The 24,487-nt window shown below is 33.9% G+C and overlaps 1 protein-coding gene across 1 annotated transcript in view; it reads left to right on the top strand.

Moving 5' to 3' along the window:
• The window catches only part of LOC150110244 (uncharacterized), a 34,775-nt gene extending 31,865 nt beyond the window's left edge, over positions 1 to 2,910 (top strand). The window contains exon 4 of the mRNA XM_090392339.1: positions 770 to 2,910. Coding sequence (XP_090248465.1) covers positions 770 to 1,047 — 278 coding nt within the window. The 3' untranslated portion in view covers positions 1,048 to 2,910. The remainder of the gene's footprint in view (positions 1 to 769) is intronic.
• The last annotated feature ends 21,577 nt before the right edge of the window (positions 2,911 to 24,487 follow it).

Here is a 24,487-nt window from a genome sequence, read left to right as displayed (position 1 = left end):
TAAAATAAAATCAACATATCTTCGTATGACAGCATCCAAATGAACGTTCAGATGCCACTTTTTAAAGATCATATACTCTCTTCATCTCCGTCCTTAAGATCAAATATGGTACTTTTCCAAACTACTTCAGCAAGCTGGAAAAATTACCATATTTGGTCTCCAGAAACCAGGCGCTAACCATCTTGTACAGATTAACAATAATCATACAGCCTAAGGCAGGAGAAGTGAGAATGATATTCACTGGCCCACCAACTGAAGGCCAGACAACACAAAGCGGAGAAAAAAAAAACGATAATTTGCTTGATGATATAAAAAGTATTCACCAACAGTTGAACCATTTGTCAACTTCGTTGAAGCAAGTTAATAGCTGGTTCAACTGTCTGCTCTTTGATTAGCAGTTGAACCAAATGATAGATCAATAGAATCAGTTTAGTTAACCAAAACTCTTTTGATTTTAAACGGCTCTGGATTATATAATGAATGAAATAATTAACCAATAAATAACGCCTGCTAAGCAGTATGCATTTAATAATCATTTAAAGTATACAATAATTTTAAGGATATTTAAATAAGTTTTCTCCAAAGAAATTAGCGTCATTCTTAACTATTAACCTGACTTTTGGGGGGGGGGAAGGGAGGGAGAAATAATTGACTTTACGGTCTCTACTAATAAAATAATCCATATTAAATCAAATTATTAAGTTATTATTTATTATGAATGAATTGAATTTATAACTAATATGTTTTATATTGTTATTTTTAATTGCAGAAGGCAGATCTCTAGCAACAGAAGAAGGATCAAAATTCATTGAAACATCAGCTGGCATTAACCATCACGTCGATGAACTCCTAGCTGGCATTTTAAGTCAAATCAGATTGAAAATGAAATTAATGGAAAAACAAAAACGAAAAAGGGATTCCATTACTGTGGGTAGATATCGACGTTGTGCAGGATGTCCCGGATGTAAAGCCAAAGGCATCATAAAACGCATTTTAAAGAAGGCTTGTTCCAGATCAAAGTCATGTGACAACTTACATGTATTGTAATATGACAGAGGATGAGGAGGAGGTGGGAAGTGTCTCCGTTAACACGGACAGTTACCAGAAGAACCAAGTGAATCGGGTATGGGACTAATGAACAAATCCTCAATTCAAGGAAATAAGGCATTTAGGAAGGTGAATACGACCACTCAGAAATCGAGTGCCTTGCAAATACGCTTGTAGTTAAGCGAATAGGAGATCAACTCAAAACTCCAGCCGATAGTGCTTAAATGCTATAAAAACTAACAGGATTAATTATCAGTCCAATGAATATTGAAGTTCGTTGGTATTTGTTTGGCTTTTATCACTAAAACTTGAATATTTTTCGGCATTGTGTTCCTGATCAATAAAAACAGTTAAAATTACTTCTGATTATTTACCGGTTTAATTAAAATTCTGAAAAGTGCCAAAAATGCTTCCTTTTGAGGCAGATGCTTAACTGATGGAAAGAAGAAGAAAATGTTGGCCAACTATAATACGTATTTTTTTTTTTCTGAACAGACTTTTTTTTTATTGCCTCTCCATTTCCTTCCTGCAGGGCAAAGGAAGTTCTCGAAGTTCAATATCCAAAACGTCTAGATAAAGAAAAGACAATAAAGCAAGATAGCAGCAGATGACAAGATTTTTACGACGCTCTCCAAGTGATGTATTCAGGATATTGTTGATATATCAGCAGCTTTAGGGAGGAAATGTTGAAAGTGTGAAAATATTTCTTTACTATGAAACATAAAGAAAAACTTCCAACTGCGTCAAGCAAAAAAAAAAAAAAAAAAAAAAAAAAAAAAACGCGGGTATCTTTTTTAAATGCCTTTTTTCAAGGCATGGAGAGTTTCGGGAGTAAATATTCAACTAAAACAGTCTCCATATGAACATCTGTATGGCATATCTTTAAACCTACTGGCCTTACAATATGTGGTATGCTTATTAGTGACACCTTTTCTCGATGCTATTAGGAAGATGAAAAAGAAAAGAAGGCGATAAATCATCAAGAATTGAAAAATGTGATTATATAATGGTTGTTGTTTGATGAGGGAGGTTTGTAAACTCCGTTATCAGTACAGATTTAAAAGAAAATTGTAAAAGAAAAAGAAAGTTGCCTGAAGGCAAGTCAAGATTATGACACAGTTCTTATGATAACATGCTATTGATGGCACAAGCACGTAGTGAATGATGGGAATTATATTTTATCTTTTACGTGGAAAGAAACATGATAATCTGCATAAGCCTTAGAAACGGAAAGCAAATATAGGAGAGTATTATCAGATAGAGTTCGTGGTGTTATTTCCAACTGATCAAAGTACGCCGTAGATGTTAGTACTTCTATTAGAAGGAAAGTTGGACAGAGATATATATTTTCTACACGTAATATCTGAGAAAACAAACCTTTAAGCACAGATTGTTTATAACTTTCAATGCATAGCCTGTGTAATGCCAAATCGAAGACATTGGAAAAAACGTGCCTGTAATCACTACTATGTTACTAAATAATAGGTAGTCATTGCACGCCTGCTTTAAAAGTCATATTCATCGTAGGGGGGGGAGAGGTGATGAACTATGGAGATTACGATAATATGTTGGTGATCTCTGCTAATGTATTTATTCGAAAGATGTTCACTTGACTCTAGATGGTTGTTCAGACGTGAAAGGAAGTACTTTTGTATCTTTTAATGCAATGTGTATTGTATATACTTTGTATATGGGTTCTTCACCAGGTTTTGTACTGCTTCGTGAGTATTTGTTTATTTGTAATATTCCTTATCATTGCGTATTGATATTTTATGACTGATCTCCTCCTTATTTATCCATGTGTATACACGTGTATGTTTGTATGAGTGAGATTGTGAGTCAATAAATGTTTTACAAGTATTGTTTCTCTAGAAGTACCTCATTTTTTTATTAGAAACATGGCTCTAAAACGCAATTGCAGTTCGTCAGGAGATTTGTTAAACACATAACAGCAACAATACGTTCAGTACTGATTGTTGTTATCACAATATAAACATTTCCATTCATCTTATTAATACATCAAATCACAGTGATGCCTTCCATAATGATCCTGTCATCTAAGCATTATTTTTAATTCCTATCACAAAGGCTATCTTCGAATAACCTTCTTCTGCATTGCGTATTGGAGGAAGAAGATTATCGAAGATATGCAGACCAATAAATTGCAGACCGTCATATTTATTTTATGCTTCAATTCCAGAGAGAGAGAGAGAGAGAGAGAGAGAGAGAGAGAGAGAGTAGAAACCCTTCTATTAGAATCCGTGCTAATTCATTTGTGGAGAGCAATAGAGAATATTATTGAGAGATGCATTTCTCAAGGAAGATTATTTTCTGTTTTTTTTTTCTCTTTTTTGTTTAGTTAATTTTTCAAACAGTCTGAAAGCACATCAATTTTATGCTTATTTAATTAAACATAATAATCGAAGCAGCTACGATTTCGGAGATTCTATTTCTGAAGATGGATGATTTGAAAAGGCGTGGTAACCATCACCATCTAATAATGTAAAGAAGCTAACATTAGTTTTCTTATTAACTACAAAGTGTAAAAGAAATTATTTATTTCCCAAAGGCGAAGTTTCAATTTTATAACTTGGTAAGTACACCCCATTTAATAGTATGGTTTTCCTAACCGTTATAATTGTAGCAAAATTGACTTGATTTTGGATATAAACACAAATACAGAAGATAATTTCAGCAAAATTCGGTACTTCCTGTTAACTATAGTCTTCATAGTACGAGAAGTACTAGTGGCTATGCGCTTCGCAACTATATGTCTGGGGAAGGAGTGTCCTAGGTTCGATTCCCGTCGACGAGGCGAGGAGCTTAAGGATCTTCTTCAGTCATAGCCAAGTTAGCCGGGCGTGGGCAGCAGAGTTTTTTCCACCTGTTTATCTGGGTTTTTTTTTATCCCGCAAGCAGGCAAACCGGTCCAGTGAACACACACAGATTACAGTCAGGAATACTGACCAAGCCATAGGTCTGATTCGTCAGCTATGCCGGTTCCAGAGCCCGGAACCGGCATAGCTGACGGGGGACCTCCCCGTAAAGGGGACTCACGGCCGTGTATCATCATACGATTATTATTATTATTATTATTACGAGAAGGTGAAGGAACTTGTAAAAGATAATTAAGTGAAACACAATTACTTTTTGAACATTTCTGTAGACTTCATTCTATTCTAAATCATCATTCTAGTTTTCCAGTATTTCTTCACTCAACTGAAATTTTAGAATTGTTTCCCTCATTTCATTTCATATAGCTTTCTTCGTGCACATGGAGTCTCCGTAGCTAAGTCAAGAAGCCCTTTGGTCGGAAAGACCTGAGTTCGATTCCTGTCCAAGACGTGAGGAACTTTTATCTTGTCTCTTTCGGCTAAAGGTGAGTTAGCCGGTCTCATACAGAGTTAGGGGATTTTTTTATCCGGAAACTCTGGTTTTTAGTCCCCCAGAACAGACAAACCGGCCCCGTGAACATACATAGATTACAGTGATGAATACACCCCAGCCATTGTAAAAATCTCACCAGGAATACTTTTTGGGCAAAGCCTACAAAGTCACCTACTGTCGGAAACGACTGAAGGGACAAATCATCAACATCTTCGTGCACCTGGGAACTACAGGAGGATATAATTACTTTATGTCGTGGGCCACTTTGTTCGCTATTCTACCAGTCGAACAATTCAGTACACAAAAGTAGTATGCATATGGGAGGATATGGAAATTATGTTTCATAAACAGGTGGACATATTTGCTGGGATAAGAGGGGCTGCGCGTAGGCCTATAATTCAACATCATGGATTCTCACTGGCATCAGCAAAAAATAAACAACCACAGAAATAAAAGACACTTCGAAAATCAGGTTTCTCATCCAGAAGAGAGTGTTGGCATCTGTCTTTCCATCTCTCCATGGGTGTTTTAATTTCAAAAGCGCTTTCGAGTTTTTAGTCAAAGAAGAGGAATAGGAGAAATGCAAAATGAATAAGTTGGTTATTGCAACTTTTCAAAAAAATATTTGATATTGAAATGCTTTCAGAACTTATAATATTTATGCTGTTATATACGACAAATTAACTTCATTACCATTCAATGCTTTTATTGTGAGTCGAGTCCTCGGCTTGATCAACAATAATTACTTGCGAACAACGTAATGAAATGTTACCTACATCGATAGAAGGATTAATGACTCTCGTTCCATGAATTGGGTTAGTTCTTCACTATCGAACCTTTGTAGCAAATTTTAAACTCACTAATGTATATGATTTGTTTATTATCACAGTCATTAGGGAGGAAATTAAACAAATGGAATACGCTTAATCATTCAGAGATAATGCAATGGTCCTATTCAAGATAGTGTTGGGTGGGTGTGGGTGCGCACATTCATAGTTCCCGGTCGGAAGTTAAATTTTTCTGGCGACTAGAACTAGACAATCTGACATATTTTAATAACCAAAAATGACGAGTTTCGGGTTAACTGCCTGAGGATGATAAATTCTTCTCAAATGACAATGATATCCATCTACAATACACCACACAAAAACATACAAAATACACGACCTTATCTCTTTGGAAGCTGTAAATTCGTTACAGATTAATTCACTACGTTATCTCCTTCAACAGATATGAGCAAAGATTGATATGTTTTTCTTTTTTAAGTTGGGCCCATATACGAGAGGTTGGAGAGCAGTATTCGATAGCTGAGCGGATTTGTGATTTGTATAATATTAACAGCTGTTTATAGGTGAAGTAACGTCTTGAGGGAAAGCGAAATCCTAATTTTTTTGAAGTGAGAATGCAATGGGGGACAATGGTTCTTTTTTTTTTATGAGAGGCTTAGAATATGTTCCTCTAGTTGGCAACTAGATTTGAACCCAAGTCTTTCTTCATGCGGTCAAGAGTCGTAGAGTGCAAACGCCACTTATACTGAACTACACAAGCTCTCTTTCTTTGGCTCTTTCTTTCTTTCTTTTTTTTTAAAGAAAAATGTGATATTTTATGTTGTTGTTTTCTCCATTTAAACTCATAAAACTTAAAAAGTAAAAGCACTGCCTCATCAGTGATGGAAGTAGGCAGTAAAGCTGATGATGAGGATGTCAAATGGAGAGAATTATAATTGTATAAAATGCTGATGGAGGAAAGCTGTTCCATTGCACATGTGCTTGATACTGTCACTTTGATTTTTTTATATTTATTTGATTATTCGATTTTTTCCCTATTTAACAAAGTATAATCTTCTTGAAAGTGTACTGCGATTCTTACTGTGTTTAAATTTGCAGGATGGCGCAGAAATAATATGGCAATTGCTGGAACAATAGTCACTCGAATTGCATTGCTATTTCATAATTTATTATTATTATTATTATTATTATTATTATTATTATTATTATTATTATTATTATTATTATTAAATACCTTTGATGATATAATGGATATTATTAAACACTCTATTCCATACTTACGTATATTATATTATGCTGATACATTTTTTCTGCTTAAACGTGAATTTTTGTTCTCTCACTCTTTACTCTGTTATTTCTGCTCCAGCATGCATATCTGGTATGGAATATCAGATATACCTGCTCTCGCAGAAATAACAGTCTATGTAAGACGAGGGCTTTACTAATCAAATTTAGTGACTAAGGTGGAAGAGAACCAGTATTTGACTGCTAAGAATTCCTGTATCCCCCTCTGGCTGCGTAATAACTCGTATTTATGATACAGAAATCAGGCTTTGGGTGTCTAAAAACGCTTGTAATATTTGCTTCATTTGTATTGATCTCATCAAGTTTATAAGAGAACCTAGATGCGCAGACTTTACTCCTTCCACACATTCCCTTTGGCTATGAAACCAAAAGGAACATGTGTTTGCACTTAACACTGAATCATGCTGTCATCTTGTTTTTCGGTAGGTAAGAGACGTTACCAAATATTTCACTCTCCCTTTGATACTGTTACTTTCCCAATAAAAAGATCTATGAATATATTTTTGATTGTGTTTATTATAAATGGCATTCGTAACATCATTGTAAATCTTAACGATTTTCATTTTCTTTGTTATGTAAAGTATATTTGGTATTTCTAAATCTGAAACTCTGTTTTGTTGACATTAAAATTATGGAATTTGCATAAAACTCCTTAATGTACGTCACGAAGTTGAATGTGAACTTCACTAATAGCATAAAGTAAAAGAGGAAATTTTAGTGCTGAATGAGAGATAACTTTCACGAGTAAACATTAAACCATTAAACATCTCTCTTTATCTCTCTCTGTAATGATTTTTTTTTTCCATTCGTGGCATTTCTAAGTTATCTTTTGATGCCTTGATCAAAAACGAATACGCCGAGTGTGTCTGCATCACTGGCGTTTCCTGATGGTACATCTCTGTATTACTGCCAACGTTGACTGTTTGTTTTTAATAGGATATGACGGGTGGTCTGCAAGCGTCGTATATTCTACATCAATTACCGGAAGCCATTTCAAGCATCAAAGTGACGGAGTCATGCGTAAATCTTCTGTCGTCGGCATCTTTGTGCTTGTTTTTAGCGCTGATGGCAAAATAAAGTCGTTCCGGGTATTTCGCAACAGGTAAAAGCCACACAAGAGACAGACAGAGAGAGAGAGAGAGAGAGAGAGAGAGAGAGAGAGAGAGAGAGAGAGAGAGAGAGAGAGAGAGAGACCAGATTATCTCCTAAGTGTTCATTCCATTAAGAGGTTATCAAAGTGAGATTCATCCTCTTCGGATGACTTCTATAAGTAGAAATTATGTTTGCAGAACGTTGTAAAGGTATCCTTCCCACACATGTAAGTGGATTCGCGTGGTCGTGATAGGAGAATCATTTTCACACTGACTGAAATAAATTCTATCTCAAAAATAGAGACATAGCAGTAAATTCACCTTTTTTTGTAGCGTGAAGACAGTAAGGCAAACGCAAGAAAAGCATTTTGAGCATCAAAGTAGTTCGTTAAAAAGATCTAGATTTATAGCTTTATGAACTCAAACTTAACCGGTCTCAGATGGAGTAGGCACTTTTTTGAACTAGGATTTTGCCTTCGCAACAAGGAAAGAACACACACACACACACACACACACACACACACACACACACACACACACACACACACACACACACACACACACACACACACACACACACACACACACACACACACACACACACACACACACACACACACACACACACACACACACACACACACACACACATTAGAAATATGATATAGTTACTTCGTTGCGTTTTTTGGAACAAATGAACAAATGCTTTAGCGAACTACAGGAGCGATGTTTTGTCATCTTAGGATAGAATTTTACATTCTTCAGATTTTTTAACTTTATTTATCTGAATATATTTACTATCTTAAGCACATGAAGTGTCTTCACATTAGACTAGGTCGGACGTGAAGAATAATTTTACAATCTCAAGTAAACAAGTGAATGAATTTTACATCATTAAATATGATTAGTGATTGGTTAGTGATTACCGGCTGCTACTTTTATTCAATAAAGGTGTCTAATCGAATGCATTCTTCTAAGTTAGAAGAATGAATCGATTGGATAACAAATCCAATTTTTTTAAAAAAATAAATAAAAAAAGTCCCCAAAATGTCGTTTTAATCTTTGTTCTTCTTCTTCTCCTCTTTTACTCTTCAAAATGGACATTCAGCCGATTTCGACTAAAGTTGAAATCTAATTATCTTTACTTTGTTTTTGATAGTAAAGAACAAACGAACAAAGTTTAAACACATGAAGGAAAATGATCCCTCTATAAAAACCGTGAGCGTAGGTATCATGGTGTAGTTGGAGACAGCTAACTCTACGTAACAGTAGATAACGGAGGTCAGAATAATTTTGCAAATCCTATAATGGATTTGCTTGCATGGAAGCATAGAACATTTATTTACAAGGGTTAAAATTTTTAAAATACTACAGATTTTTCTAACTTTTATCAGAACTAAGCTTATGGAATTCATATCCTTATTAATTAAATGATAATATTTCAGTTAACCTCAAGTCAGCCCTTTCAGAAACCTTTTTTTGAACATCACAAAAACAGGCAAATCGTCAAGAAAAACACACAAAATTTATAGCCATAATACACTGGTCTCATCTCAATTGTTTCGGATGTAATTGGAAAACAATAACAAAGATAATAACCTTGCGTTTTTAAGGCTTCGCTGGGAATTATCGCCCAATCGGATTAAATGAAGTTTCTACCATATTTGGAATATTGCTGTTTCTGACATTACTTAATATCCTCTAAATGAAGAGGATCGGATCGGTTACTCTCCAAACACTTGTACAGTTTTCTTTCGCCTAGTAGAGGTTTTTGTTTAAAATTAGGAATATTTCTCAGGTTGTTTTAAGTTTACTGAAGATTTTCAATCAATATGTACAAGACAATGATGCAAAGGAGGAAGAGAATATAAAAATAAGGTAGACATAGTTATAGATCATTATCATTTAACTGATTTCTATCAGTTGTTTTAATTACTTCATCCATAATTAAAAATAATTTATATCTCATAAAACATCTCATATGTAAAATGGTGAGTCAAGTGCGGAGAAATCAGGAGATCGTCTGCAATTTATAACTCAACTAATAGGATAACAATTGTTTTAATTGTTGGGAATGTACATTCTTCTCTGAAATTTAAGCAATATCATAATAACAACGAAATAAAATCAATATTAAAATTATGTTGGTAAAGTAGACCCTTTTAAATCGTAGCCAAATTTTTACTGTTTCAGCACTTGATTCACTCTTTTTAATATGAGAATTTTTTTATGAGATTTAGTAATACGATTCGCAATGGTTACTATTAGTATTCCTGATTTCTTCATCATCATCGTTATCAAATTCCTTCCATGTACCCTCAAGGGTACATGGAAGGAATTTGATACATGTACAGGATATGATAGTATTACATGAAAAATTTACATCATTCCTTTTACATCATTCCTGATTTCTTCTTCTTAATATAGACAAGCATAACTTCAAAACAATAATTTTAACTATTAAAATTCCATCAAAATCGATTCAAGAAGGCATCGTGGTTTAATGGACTGACATCAATGCTGCTCATTAACTTTCCTTTTGGAACACTTGACTTACGAAGATGGCAGATATTTAAAGGAAGTTTCAATTCTAAATTAGCCCCATTTACTGGAACGATTCCAATAAAATCAACTATTTATAAAATATCTGATAACGTATGTTTTTTTTTTAAAGATTTGTTTCGCGTTCTGCTAATATTACTCTGACTTGCAGTAACTTCGGTTTATAAGTCTGATTCATCTAAGTATTCTTTGGTAATCTGATTTGGTATTTTGTTTGTTGTAATAAGTATGTCCTGTTTGGAATCTTGGTTTTCTCAATACTTTCAAAAAAAAATGCTATTTTTTTGTATACCTTGAAATAATCAAAACCTAAATGTTAAATTTAATATTGATTAAAAACAAACAAGCAGTTCACTGGTTCTTTGTAGTAGGCTTTGGTCTTAGTTGATAGAGCTATTTCTTAGCAATCCATATGAGGCTTGCTATATATCGTTGCTTGAAGAGTGATTGAGTCATCGAACTCATATGACTAGTTTACTATGTGGCATTCATAATAAATGAACAAAAACATAAAATAAAATAAAATTTACGCGTAAAGAAAAATGTATTCAAATTTTCATAAAATAGCACTAGTAAAAGCGTCAGAAGACGAAGTACCAAATAAAGAAAAGGAGGAATGTAAATATGCTCAAAGCGAGAACTTATGTAATGTTTCAAATTGCCAGCATCTGATCTGATTTTACCTTTCAGTCGTTTCCGACCGTAGGTGACGTTGTAGGCATTGCCCACAAAGTATTCCTGGTGAGATTTTTTAGAGGGTAGTTCACCGTTGCTTTCCCCATCCCCCCAATTTTATCCGGGCTCAGGACCGGCATATGGCTGGGATGTATTCATGACTGTAATACATGTGTATTCAGGGGGCCGGTTTGCCTGTTCTGGGGGGGGGGAGATTTTTTTCACTAGATAAAGGTTTCTCACGTCACTGATGGGAATCGAACCCAGGTCTTTCCCAAGGGTTTCGTCTATACTTACTGAGCTACGGAGGCTCATTTGCCAGCAAGTTAGAATCAAAGAATGCAAATGCAAAAGGATAAGAGAAGGAGAGACCATCTTCTAGGATATACTGAAGGTAAGTCTACTTTTCTAAAAGATTTTCAATGAGGATGAAGAGAGAGAGAAAGAGAAGGAATTCATTTCTTCTCTACCTCTTTTAATTTTAAAGTTAGTTCTTCCCTCAAAAAACTGAGACCCTCTGTAACTCAGTATGCATCTACGAAACCTTTTTATTTGGAAAGACCGGGTTCGAATCCCGTTTAGGAAATGAAGAATTTTTATAAATGGTTTTCAGCTGAATGTGAATTATCCACTCTTAGCAGGACTTTTCCTTCCTGCAGTTAGAGTTTTTTCATTCCTCAAAACAGCCAGTCTAGCTATAATAGATGAACACACGCAATTAACAGACATAATACAGGGTGGCCCATAAGTCAGGAAGGGGTTTAAACATTTAATAACTTTTTTTAGTTTTTAATTATTTATTTTTATTTTTTGTTATAATGAAATATAGAATCTGGACATTTTTCATTTGTTATAAAAAAACAGTTATTTTAAACCTCCTTCGTCACTTATGGGCCACCCTGTACAAAGGCCTCATAGCCTTAGTTGCTGAGGTTGAAATTCGAAACAACAACAAAAACAAACCCCCGAAAATAGAAATAAATTTATTTTCATCAAGTTATTTTGATTAAAAAGGTCTGTGTATAGTAATGGCTTAAGAGTCAGCCATGATTGACAAAACTTTTAATCACTGGAATCTCTCATCCACACTACCACACTTTAATCTACACTGTTAATGCTCGATTTATTAGGAGCTACGTTTTTCATTGGATAGTTCTGTTATATCTTATTAGGGGTACGAGGGCAGTCTGAAAAGTTCTCGGCCTAACAATGAAAAAACGCATTTATAATTTCAAAATTATTTTTATTTTTCAAACTAATCTCCTTTAAGACTAATACATTTATTCCAGCGATGCTCCAGCGCAATTATCTCGTCTCTGCAGTGGTTCTCAGTAAGATCCGCAAATTACCCCTCTACATCTGCAATCACCTCTTGATTCGAAGAAAAACGCTGACAAGCGAGGACGAGTTTTAGTTTTGATAGATAGAAGGAAGAGACAGAAGTCAGAGGGAGCCAAATCTGGGGAGTAGAGTAGATGTTCCAACAATTCACAGTGCAGATCCCTTTTTCCCATTGCCAAAACACCTTTGTGGGAAGGTGCATTGTCTTGATGAAAGATGTTTTTTCTTCTGCAAACCAGGTCTTTTCTCATGAATTTTTTCATCTAGTCTGGTTAATCGAAATAATATTCCCGGGTTATTGTTTTACCCTTTTCAAAATAATTCATAAACAAAATGCCTTTAGCATTCCAAAACACCGATGCCCTGACCTTTCCTGCTGACCGACTTTGTCTTTATGGCGCTGAACAACCTGCTTCTGTCCACTGTTTTGACTGCTGTTTGGATTCTGGTGTGTAACGGTGAATCAAAGTCTCATCCATAGTAATAAATCGACGCACAAAATCAATTTTATTCTTGTTAAAACGCTCTAAGCACTGTTCAGAGATTTTCATGCGAGTGATCATTTGATCTGCCGTGAGCAAGCGCAGCACCCATCTTGCGCAAAGCTTTTTCATTTGCAATTCTCCATGCAAAATACATCCTACACGTTTTTTTTTAAATGCTCATACTCTCAGCAATTTCACGTACTTTGACTTGCCGGTCATCCAATACCATATCGTTCACTTGATCAATGATTTCTGGTGTTTTTACACTTTTTGGACGTCCTTCACGTGGATCATCTTCAAGGCTGGTACGGCCAAATTTAAACTCGGCAGTCCATTTCTTAATTGTCGAAAACGAAGGAGAAGACTGCCCATAAACTTTTATGAACTTCGAATGAATTTCTTTTGGCGTTAGACCTTCGTTTACAAAGAATTTTATAACCGCACGATACTCAATTTTATCCATTTCAAGGGATACAAACAATATTTTGGCTTCCAGTAGCTGTAGCTGTATAAAAAACTACTTGATAGAATGACTTGCAATTTCACATGGATGCTTAACAGATGTACTGTTGGATCCTACTTCTTCTCAATCTATACTTTGGATCCGACATGATTACTATTACGATATTCTTAACTAGTTGATAGGTTGCAAGTTGATTTCTAATTCAAATATAGAGAAAATTTATATTTAAAGACTGCGCCACTCTATATCTGAATTAGTTCAAGAACTGAAGAAAAACCAACTCACAACTATCTCTCCTTTTAGGTATTAATATTGTATATACTGGCCGAGTATATTTAACTTATTTATCTCTCCCGCTTTGGTTCGAATATTTTATGAATGGTGCAGTAAAAGAGATTCAGGCAAAACACAACTTTAGATTAACAAAAACGAACATTTAATTTTAGAATCACAAATTTTACACTTAAATTCAAATCAGTAATTAAGATATCACAAACATTTTAACTCCTCAGATAAATTCAATCATACAACTCATACAATGGTAAATCTGTTATCTCTAGTACAGTCTTCTCACAGTTCCTTTTAACTATTTAATAAAGTTCCTTAATGATCATTCACATTTCTTCTTTCTTCTTTCTTCATAAACTTACCCACAAACATTTTTTTATAACTGTAAACACTTTGAGCAGTATACGGCACTCATTAAATAAATTCTTCTAAGCAATAACTGAATAATCATCGGTCACAATACACATAAACAAATGTTGTTGCATAAAGTACTGCTGATCACTCATGAAATAAGGCAACACACAATAACTCTTAACTTGAGGTTTTTTATGCACAGTTGTTCATTCCGCCTGCATTCAAATAATTCTTTAGGCACTATAATTCTAAACACAGCTAACAATAAACTTCAACTTTACAGTCTCTACTACTCTAGTAACTCCATGCTTTATTTCAAGATTCTGTGTGTCCTTGACAGGTCGGCCCTGAAAGTAAATCTCAACTCAAGTATTGCTAGTCTATTTAGTAGTCACTCAGCTGTCCTCCGTAGCTATAATTGTTATAATTGTTATTCTACAATTTATTAGCTAACCGCCTCTCGACTAGTAGACTTTATTTAGCTGCTTGAGTGACTTGCCGACTCGCTATTATCGCACTGTGATTCCCGAATGCCGAATTCTCTGATTCCAACCTAATGCCAAGCCTCTCCTTTCTCTCTCTCTTAATTCTCTAATTCCCCTAATAATTTCAGCGTTCATTGCTTATATATCCGTTTTTCCCGCCTAAATTATTCTCGTGATTTCTTTCTAAAACTCTTTTCAATAAACCTTCTCCTCACGTGGTGTTCCAAAACGTGCTCGCTCATTTACATATGTCTCCATGACAACCAAACAAAATATAATAAAACTGAGGTATTGCATAACGCTAAACTTCTACAAATAGGAATAAATAAAGAATATTTACATTTCAATTAATACGCAGTTAAATGTTCAATACAAACTCCTATAATATTAACATAGCAATAAAAAAATAGCTTAATAATATTTAATACAGTCATTTCATTATTAATACATATATCTTTGATTAATTAATTAAATATTAGATAAGATTAAAGGTAGTTATACGAATATTATTTTATAAACAAGTGATTTACATTAAATAATATTTACAAGTCTAGCCTATGTGATGGAAGATCATGTTGGATTCTGAAGCAAATAATAATTACTCCAATCTTTATATAATCAGAATCCAACAGTACCAACTTTGAAAAAAAATCTTGCCGATAGTGTTGTCATCTATGATCGAGGCCGAGAACCTTTCCTTGTATAAACTACTGTAGATCACAATCATTTCTTCAAAAATGCATTTGATAGCCTTATGAATATTAAGTACACATGGCAATTTAATTATTCTGAGACAGTTTTGGTAGAAAAACATATATTCACTCTGCGATAATCGGATTTAGTTGCAAAATTCATTAAAGGATTTAATGTTAAAGGATAATGGAATCTTAAGACTATTTTAAAAATATTCATTTCGTTCATTATTGAAATTGTAGAATCGGTTATATACCTAAATGCAGCAATAAGCCGATTTAAGATAAAAGACGTCTTAATATTTAGGTGTTGAGAATGAAGGCAGACAGTTTTAATAATCAGTCGGTCTATGAAATATTTCGGGTTTTTTTTTTTTTTTTTTTTTTTTGTTATTGTGAATATGAGAAATTTTGTCTTTATATTTGAAAAAAAGTTAGCATTTCTCTCAAAGAAATGGTGTTGCAATGATCGGGTTTAGTACATTTAATTATAGGAATATTTAGAATGTCTTGAAAGGTTTAAAATATCACGAAGGTATGCATATTATAGTTCTTTACATTGAATTATAAAGACCTTTGGTTAGAATGTAGAAAGATATCCAATATCTTCAAGACATCCAGTAAATAGCGACTTGTCATCTTGTATATCAATTTTAGATTGCTTAAAGACTGATACAGCAATTTGGTATTTTTGATCATGGAAGTAGATATATTCATTATTGGTTTTAATAGATTTTCCTGTTTATGGTTAAAACTACTGGTTCACTAAACTCACTCTTTCTATAAATATTTACTTTGCAAAATACGAATGGTGGATCGTTGTCCGACTCACAGATCCTCGTCATCATGTTTCTGATAACTTTAGGATAGATGATACCTTTACATGATTTTAAATTCCTATTAGAATAATTATACCTAATTATTCTGTTATTTGCTAGAACTCCAGTTTTATCAGATTTTATATTTAGTTCTTCTAACGCACTTCTAATTGCATAATTCAAGTAAAATTTAGTCCTCCTCTGAGTCTTTTTTTGTATCAAATATCTTTTTTTTTTTGGATAGTCTATTATTTTCTCCTTTATGTTTAAGTGAACATACCACCTTAGATTAGACTCCGTTTACACATTCCTGAATGCTATGTTCCTTCATAATATCTTCATTTATATATGATTCTGCTACTCTGTATACTCTCTTAATTTTTCCCAGAACTCTCATATCTGTGGTCTCTAATATTTGATCATGTGTTTTATTTCCGATCCAACTCTCAAATCTATGGGATAAAATTGATTTAAATACTATCTTTTATATAACTAGTTTGGTTTGGGCTACTTTCTCTTTTATTATATATAAATATGTTAAGGTAGTCCCCCATCATACTTTTCTATTCTATTATCTAATTTCCAAATGTAATTTGCATTCTTCACTAAAATGTGTGATTACTAAAAGTAAACTTGTTCCTCCTAAATAGATGAAACGATTTATCTGTTCGTTATGGAAAGTTCACCGCTGAGCACGAAGTTAAACTTTTTCATGTTTCTGGTATATAGATTTTTCTATTTCTGTTGCTGATTTTCATACAAAATTTGTCACAGCAGTTGTTAATTTAGTTCAAGAGTCCGGATGATATTTACTGGATTTATTTAAGAGTATAATCATCGTCTACATAAAATAAATACCTGAACTGAATATCTAGCGACTTGTCATCTTGAGCAATACCAAGATATATCCATTTTAGATTGCTTAAAGATATATGCCACTTTCCTGCATAATGTGATCCATGTAGATGTTGAATAACAGTTCTTCTCGTATCTTCTTCAGTTCTACTTACTTAAATGAAGATTGTTTAATGTCTATTTATAATGTCCTGTTTACTCATATAATTGTAGTATTTTGAACAGCTTTTCTCTAGGCACCTTGTCATAAGCCTTTTTCGGATCAACAAATCTTAAATACACACACTTGTTATATTTTAATGATTTCTTAATTATTTGCCTTAAAGGGATTTGACCCAAGCAGCTCCTATTTGGCCTAAACACGGCTTAGTATTCCTAATATTTTTTTTCTCTTCCTTAATTTTCTTAGTCTCTCCATAAATATGCTGGTATAAATCTTGTATGGAATTCTCAATATGGAAATTGTTCTGTAATTCTCACATTCACTTTTATTTATCTTTTTATAGATGGATGAGTAGCTGAATTGCACTCTATCATACTGTACTCCAATCATTCGGAATTCGACCGTCTGAATTGTGCAGTGCAGCCATCGGAAAACTTAAATATCTCCATATTTACGCATTTCCAGTTGAATTATCATCGACTTCAGCTGTGTGTCCACATTTATTGTTTCTAATGGATTTTGATTCACAGATGGAATTCTTATTTTTTTGAAAGGATCACACACACACACACACACACACACACACACACACACACACACACACACACACACACACACACACACACACACACACACACACACACACACACACACACACACACACACACACACACACACACACACACACACACACACACACACACACACACACACACACACACACACCACACACGCGCGCTTAAAAACTGCAGTCAACCGAACTTTTGATAAGTATGACTGACAAAATGTTTTTTCTATAGTCGCCTTATCAAACGTTATCCAGAAAGTTGATAATTTTTTATCATATACTCAATCTATCTAAAATGATATATTAAGTAAGCAAACAGAATAAATTAGAATGAGTGAATTCCTACGTCATATTTTTGCATTTCATCACATAATTGTCTTTGAATATGTTTAATACGGTTGAATATGTATTTCGTTTGTATTTAGAGAGTATTGTAATAAATTCCACTTCTTGAAATAAATGAAGAAAGTAAAGAATGAAATTACATGACTAACACTTTGTAGATTCTTAGAGACTATAGAATCTTCAGAACATAACTCATGCGCAGTGAATTAAAAACTGAAATTATGTTGAAAAAATTGTTTATTTGAAATAAGAAATAAAATACCTTAATTCTGAAGTGTCACTCAGATAAGAAATATAGGATAAGTTCTGCTACAAACATATAAGACAATGTATCCGTTTTAAAAGAAATATCAAAGAAATGCCGTAGTATGTGCCGTGGTATGTGAGAAAATTAATTTTACACTCTTTCATTTTTACTGTGTTCATTTTCAAGCTATTATTCAAACTACGTAGAATGAAGGAATTGAAATGATACAAAACAAAAACGCAGGCTTATTGAGAAGAAAGGCAAATACATCCGAAAAGACAGTTTAATGAAGATTTTATCCAACGTCTAGAAAATGCTTCATCGGCAGTTTCCCACTTATGAATATTCTGGTGCCATAAAACTTAAAAATAGAAGGAATAACACGAAGAAACACCTCACCTCACCTTGTGGTCGTCTACAAGAATTACTATCCAACATTAATACATCCGGTTGTTACAACTGGTGCATGAAACGGAAACTTATGTGGAGGTTGCAAAGGGGTCTGCAATTCGTAGTAAACCTCTTGCGTCATAAGTCTTATTTCCGCCAACTTAGCGCCCCACTGACTTTTGACCTCTTTTCGTCTTTAACAACAAAACCATTTCTATTTGACCTTTAGATGCAAGAAAAATGAATGCATGGTTCGAAGGATATCGTTTAAAAAAATAGAGAGTATTTCTCGATGTTTATAAATCTAGAGGGATTATTGAGATAATTTAATCTGAGTTTATTCACTCTGTTCTGGTGCATAAACTGCTGCATTTTGATTTCTCCTCTAAAATGTTGCATGATCATCGAGTAATAGTTCTCTATTTGTTGACTAAATAGGTTATCAAAGACAGTATTCATTTCTATTTACTTATTTCATAGGGCCTGTTTTTATTTTAAAGTCCGCCACCCCTATTTACTTCCTTCAAAATTTAAAAATACGAAATTCAAAATAAAAAGCATATTTTCATTGACTGGTTGTTTGTTTTTGTAATTTTTCGAAAAATAAACAATTAAGATCCAAATGTAAATTCATAGCCACCATTGTCCTTCTTCCACTATCATCACCATCCTTCTTCTTCTTTTTCTTCTTCTTCTTCCATTATCGTACTAAATCACTCTTTTGTAATGACCAGTTAACTTGGCTTTCATAAATCTAATTATTGTTATTATAAGGAGGTTATTTCTATTTAGATAAAAAACATAAAATTGACTGGCATACGTGTCCATCAGTTTCGTGTTTTTTCCACTCCTTTTGTTGGTTTTTCTTAAAGGGAAAATCCGAATGTCCGGAAGGAAAAGCTTATCTCACACGGAAGTAGCAGTATATCTGAACTGCGTCTGACATTCTTCTTCTAGGAATATATGACTACTTGTAGAATAAAAGGATATGCGCTTTGTATACTACGAATATATTCGTATTTTATCTGAATTTAGAATAAAGAGTTTTACAAAATAGTTTAACGATGAATGTCTTTTCACTTCTGGTAATTATTTAATATACGAAGAATAAAAATAGAAAAAAAATCAGAATTACATAAACTCTAAAGTATAATTATGATGTGTATGGGAACGAGCCTTTAACAATAAGAATAATCAAATTATATAATCAGAATACACGCAATTATTGATAAAATCAGCTGAATATAGATTCATTGGCAGAAAAATTATAGTGTTCTTCCACCAATTTTAGAATGAAAATATATCGTGGACTAATAGTGCAGATGAGCATGAGATTGTATAAGAAGAGAAGAAATTTGTTCATATGAGACTGGAATAAGAAACAGGAACTTATTTGCGTAAATAATGAGAATTCAATCCATGTATGTAAATCAGACAATTAATTATTTGAATGCAAGAAGCGCTAAACTATGTTCTTTAATATGTATGTTTTAAAGCTTGAAGCTACTGCGTAATTAGCATGCCTATAATCATGTGACATGAACACTATTAAAATGAGCAGTGCTGTCATGAAACACGAAACAACATTTTCTTTCCTAAGTTACCCACTAATTAAAGAGATAAAAAAAGAAATAATTTCTGCGTAACATAATAATTTCGCTGCAGTCCTTGGAAATTTGTAATGAATTTTGCAGTTCCAAGTTATATTTATTTTTGCAAGCAATCATGTTATATAATTTATAAGTTACAAGTGCTACATATGGAGATCAAAATATCATCGTTTGAATATTTTTAGTAAAGTCATTTTCATTGTGTTTTGGAGTTTTGACAGAATGTGGAAATGTATAGAAAGCATTCTATAGGGATTTGCTGTTTGCAGTGCATACATCGTTTACTACAGCGAGTTGAAAATATACAAATTCCAGAAAACTTTGTACTACCCACAAAATTATCAAAGGCTTTGCCTAAATATCAATCCAAATATCTTGAATTAATGAAGAAACTCTCTCTCTCTCACACACACACATACACACGCACGCACGCACGCACGCACGCACGCACACGCACGCACACACACACACACACACACACACACACACACACACACACACACACACACACACACACACACACACACACACACACACACACACACACACACACACACACACACACACACACACACACACACACACACACACACACACACACACACACACACACCATGAGATGAACAAGCAGAGAACTCCGCTAATATCTAAAGTATTTACCAATTTTTCTCTTAAAATAGGAAGTAATTGACAGATAGCAAAACACATATATTTAGGACGCGTTTTTTACAAGTTCTTTTCCTCTAAACATGAGTTACATGACACAAACTGATATTGACATTATATGAACGAATCAACTGATAATCCTTAGTTATCAGTTGATTCGTTCATATAATGTCTATTTGGGAGTCTTTTTTTTGCATGTAATATGGCAACAATTATTCCTCGAAATAATTTAGGAACGGTTGCATCATACCATTTTCTGAACAGCTTTTTCATTGTTGTATAGCTCAAATAATAAATGAAAGGTTTAATAACTGCCTGCATAGGTGGTGTATTAGGACAAATAATCCATGAAGTTGGTTGAGCCTGTCAACAAAGGCTTAGCAACCTCCGACTTCCGGCTAAGAGTTCGAATCCCGTGTAATGTATGCGTGTGTGTAAAACCCGCACAGGAGCTTTCGTAGGGTGCTGAAAACCTTCGAGTGCGGGCGTATCATTTTATAAGCGGCATTTTTTAAACAAAACAAATAATTGAATAAAAACTAAATTTATCACATAATCATTTCACTTATTATTTTGTAAAATAAAATTTCAAATGTTCCTTTTGCGAATTTATAGAGCAACTAATAGAAGTATGTCACCACTTCATGTCTGCCAACCAGGAGAAAGAATTTTCTTGTTGCCATTTACGCTGAAGAAAACGTAGCAATGAGAACGGTGTGTTATGCATGTTCTGATCTTTTTTTGTGTATTTTGGGGATGCTCTTCACGTTATAGACGGGATTCGTACCTTGGCCTTTCCAAACAAAGGGCATTTTCTATACCAGGGATCAGCAATCTTTTTAAAGTGAAGAGCCATTTTTCATCTAATTAAAAAAAAAAAATCCGAAGAACCGCATCCTAGCAGAAGCTAGGAGGAGGATCGGAGACGTTTTTTTAAGAAATGAAATAAAGTAGAAAAGTGTTTTATTAAAAATGTACGTATTTTGAAATATTATTTATTAATACTGAAAAAAACGTAACAAACATCCAGTTTGTTACGTTTTTTCATCCAGAAAATAGGAGGAGGATCGGAGAAGTTTTTTAAGAAATGAAATAAAGTAGAAAAGTGTTTTATTAAAAATGTACGTATTTTGAAATATTATTTATTAATACTGAAAAAAACGTAACAAACATCCAGTTAGGTAAGAATTAATGTGAACTTTTGCTGGTGAACTTCTTAAGCGAGTCTCTCAATATCAAACGAGTATGCCGTAATTTTCATCTTTAAACCTGAGAGACTTCAATTGTTCAGGCCGGTAATAATACTAAGTCATTTATTTAAACGTTAACCGGTTTTAATATGAATTCACATACTTATCACAACCGCTACGTACACACGTACCTTGCAGTACGTGTGTTCTGCTCGGGATGTGCAGACAAACTAACTTGAGAAGTGTTTGCGGCGCTATTGGTTATCACAAAGTAATAATATTTTGTGTTAGTTCTTTGGATTCCATGGAATCAACGATAAAACTTTTCATTATGAACATTTCACACCATTTTTCCACCTTCATTTGTCCCAATTGCTACGAAGTAACGCGACTTTTTATCATCATAGTGTTTTTGTAATAATTAAACGACTAGATTGGTGTTGTAATTATTTTCCACATTCTGTTATCTTCTCTGTCTGTGCGCGTCTTCCCAAGCTGGTTTGTCTATATTGGAGAGGAAAACATCGAAATAAATAATGTTGCAATGGGTTGGTGATTTAGTGGTCTAGTTAGCAGAATGGACAGCCTCTCTAAAATATGATTGGGTTCGAATTCCATTATGATTCTTTTGTAGCTTTTGAGGTGATAGACAATTTGCATCAAGCGGTGTGAGTCCATCATTCTCACTAGAAGCCATAAGTGACTTAACAAAAGTATATTTCGTCTTCTCTAGTGCGGGGAAACTGGATTATCTTACTGGATTATCTACAAGAGTAATGATACCATAGGTATATAACATTTCTGGGGTTGGCATCCACATCATCCCTAGTAGAAAACTCCATATAATTGTTCCTCCGTCAAAATGAGGATACAAATCTGGACTATGGACGTTTATCATTATTCACATATTTATTCTAATGTGTTACAACAGTTTGTAATTTTTAATTTCCATTTTTATTTAAATTGTTACGCTGCCTTCCATCCAAGCAGTAGTGTAGTGCGAAGAGGAAACATTTACAGGGGAGATAATGTGGGAATTAAAAGAAAATCACAAATGCTTGTTTAACTGTAAAATAACAGACCGAAACTACTCTCTGTGACCCAGTGTTGGCCGGCGAGGGATTAAAATCGAGATAGCTATAAAACAGCCATGAGAGATCGGGAGAACTCATTGAAATCACTTTTCTGTGTACTTGATACATATTTTACTAATGGAAATTAATTCTAGGTCCATTTAATAATCCTTAACATATGGCTTTTGCAAGACAGGTGTTGCAAAAGTTTGCCCGATTGTTTTGCAAAAGCAAAACAATCGGGCACGATATCTGCGAAATCACTGAGCTTCTGGGTAGAAAAGATGAAGTGAATAAAATAAGTATAATAATCTTTATTCGTTCTACGAAGAGTGGAAAAAGGAAAAACTCTCTCTCTCTCTCTCTCTCTCTCTATCATTTACTGAACTTAATTTTAATTTAAATTCAATTTTATACTAGCTGGCCTGTTTTGCCAAGCACACAGCGTATCTGCTCGCCAGGCCTATGAATTAAAATCCAACTATGGACAATAATGTTTTGCCTTCAGATAGACGATACATTTCATCTCTCAGTGAGCCTCCGTAGTTACGTCAATAACGAGGATGGCGTTCGGAAAAACACCTGAGTTCGAATTCTACACTAGACACGACGAATCTTTATAAGAGCTACTCGACTCTAAGAGTTAGCCAATCTCATGCAGCTGAATTTTTCATTCCAAAAAAAAACGTGTAAATTGGACAGAAGAATGCACACCGGTCTCCTAGTCTTAGTCAATTCTGCCATAATTCCACAATCGAACCGAACTCATTGCGTTGTGTGACCACCATCTGCTTATCGGAGACCTGAAGTAGCATGAAAAGGTTCCATGTTTGATCCCACAGTTAAAATCTCACTAAGCCATTCGCAGGTGGGAAAGTTACTGCCATTGCATCCATGTGTCATCCTTCTGACACAGACTGCGTCCCTTGATTAGAGACTTTATATAATTTAATGCAGCCGGTAAGTATTTTATATCTGTATATATGTGTTCACGGAACTATTTTCCTGTTCTCAGGAACGAAAAACCTGAGTTTCCGGAAGACAAATTCTGTACCCCAGTATGAGACTGAGGTACAAATAATTCACCATTTGATTGAAAGCACACCTTATAAAGTTTCCTCATGTCATAGACTGGATTTGAATTTTTTAGTTGAATCTTTCCAACCAAAGGGTTCGTTTATATCAACTGAGCTACTGAAGTTCTTATTGGCATTACATAAGAAAAAAAAAGTTCGATTCTTCTCACTGATGATGTTTTAAGTAATCTTTTCTCAATTTATTAAGAGCTAATGTTAACTAGGTGCTAATGTGAAACTTATATGTAAATACAATAATAATAATTATGCCTCCATTGATTTGTATGTTGATAAGTGAAACACATTAAATGTACGAAACTTTATTTATTCCGCTCCCATAGTATTTTAAATATTCATATGTTGCATGCTCATCAGAAAATTTAAGATTGTTTCACTGTGATTATTTTTATTTGTGATATGCGTTCTAGGAATATTTTACCAAAGGAATTTCTTGACTTCACAAATGTAAGAATTTTTTTAAAGAAGTTTGCAGTGCAAATGATGCATTAACAAACATTTAAAG

Source organism: Typopeltis vanoorti, chromosome 1 (assembly GCF_054136105.1).
Source record: "Typopeltis vanoorti isolate ZY-2024b chromosome 1, IOZ_Tvanoo_1.0, whole genome shotgun sequence".
NCBI lineage: Eukaryota > Metazoa > Arthropoda > Arachnida > Uropygi > Thelyphonidae > Typopeltis > Typopeltis vanoorti.
Note: the sequence above shows the minus strand (reverse complement) of the source record. Positions and strands in the feature narration are given on the sequence as shown.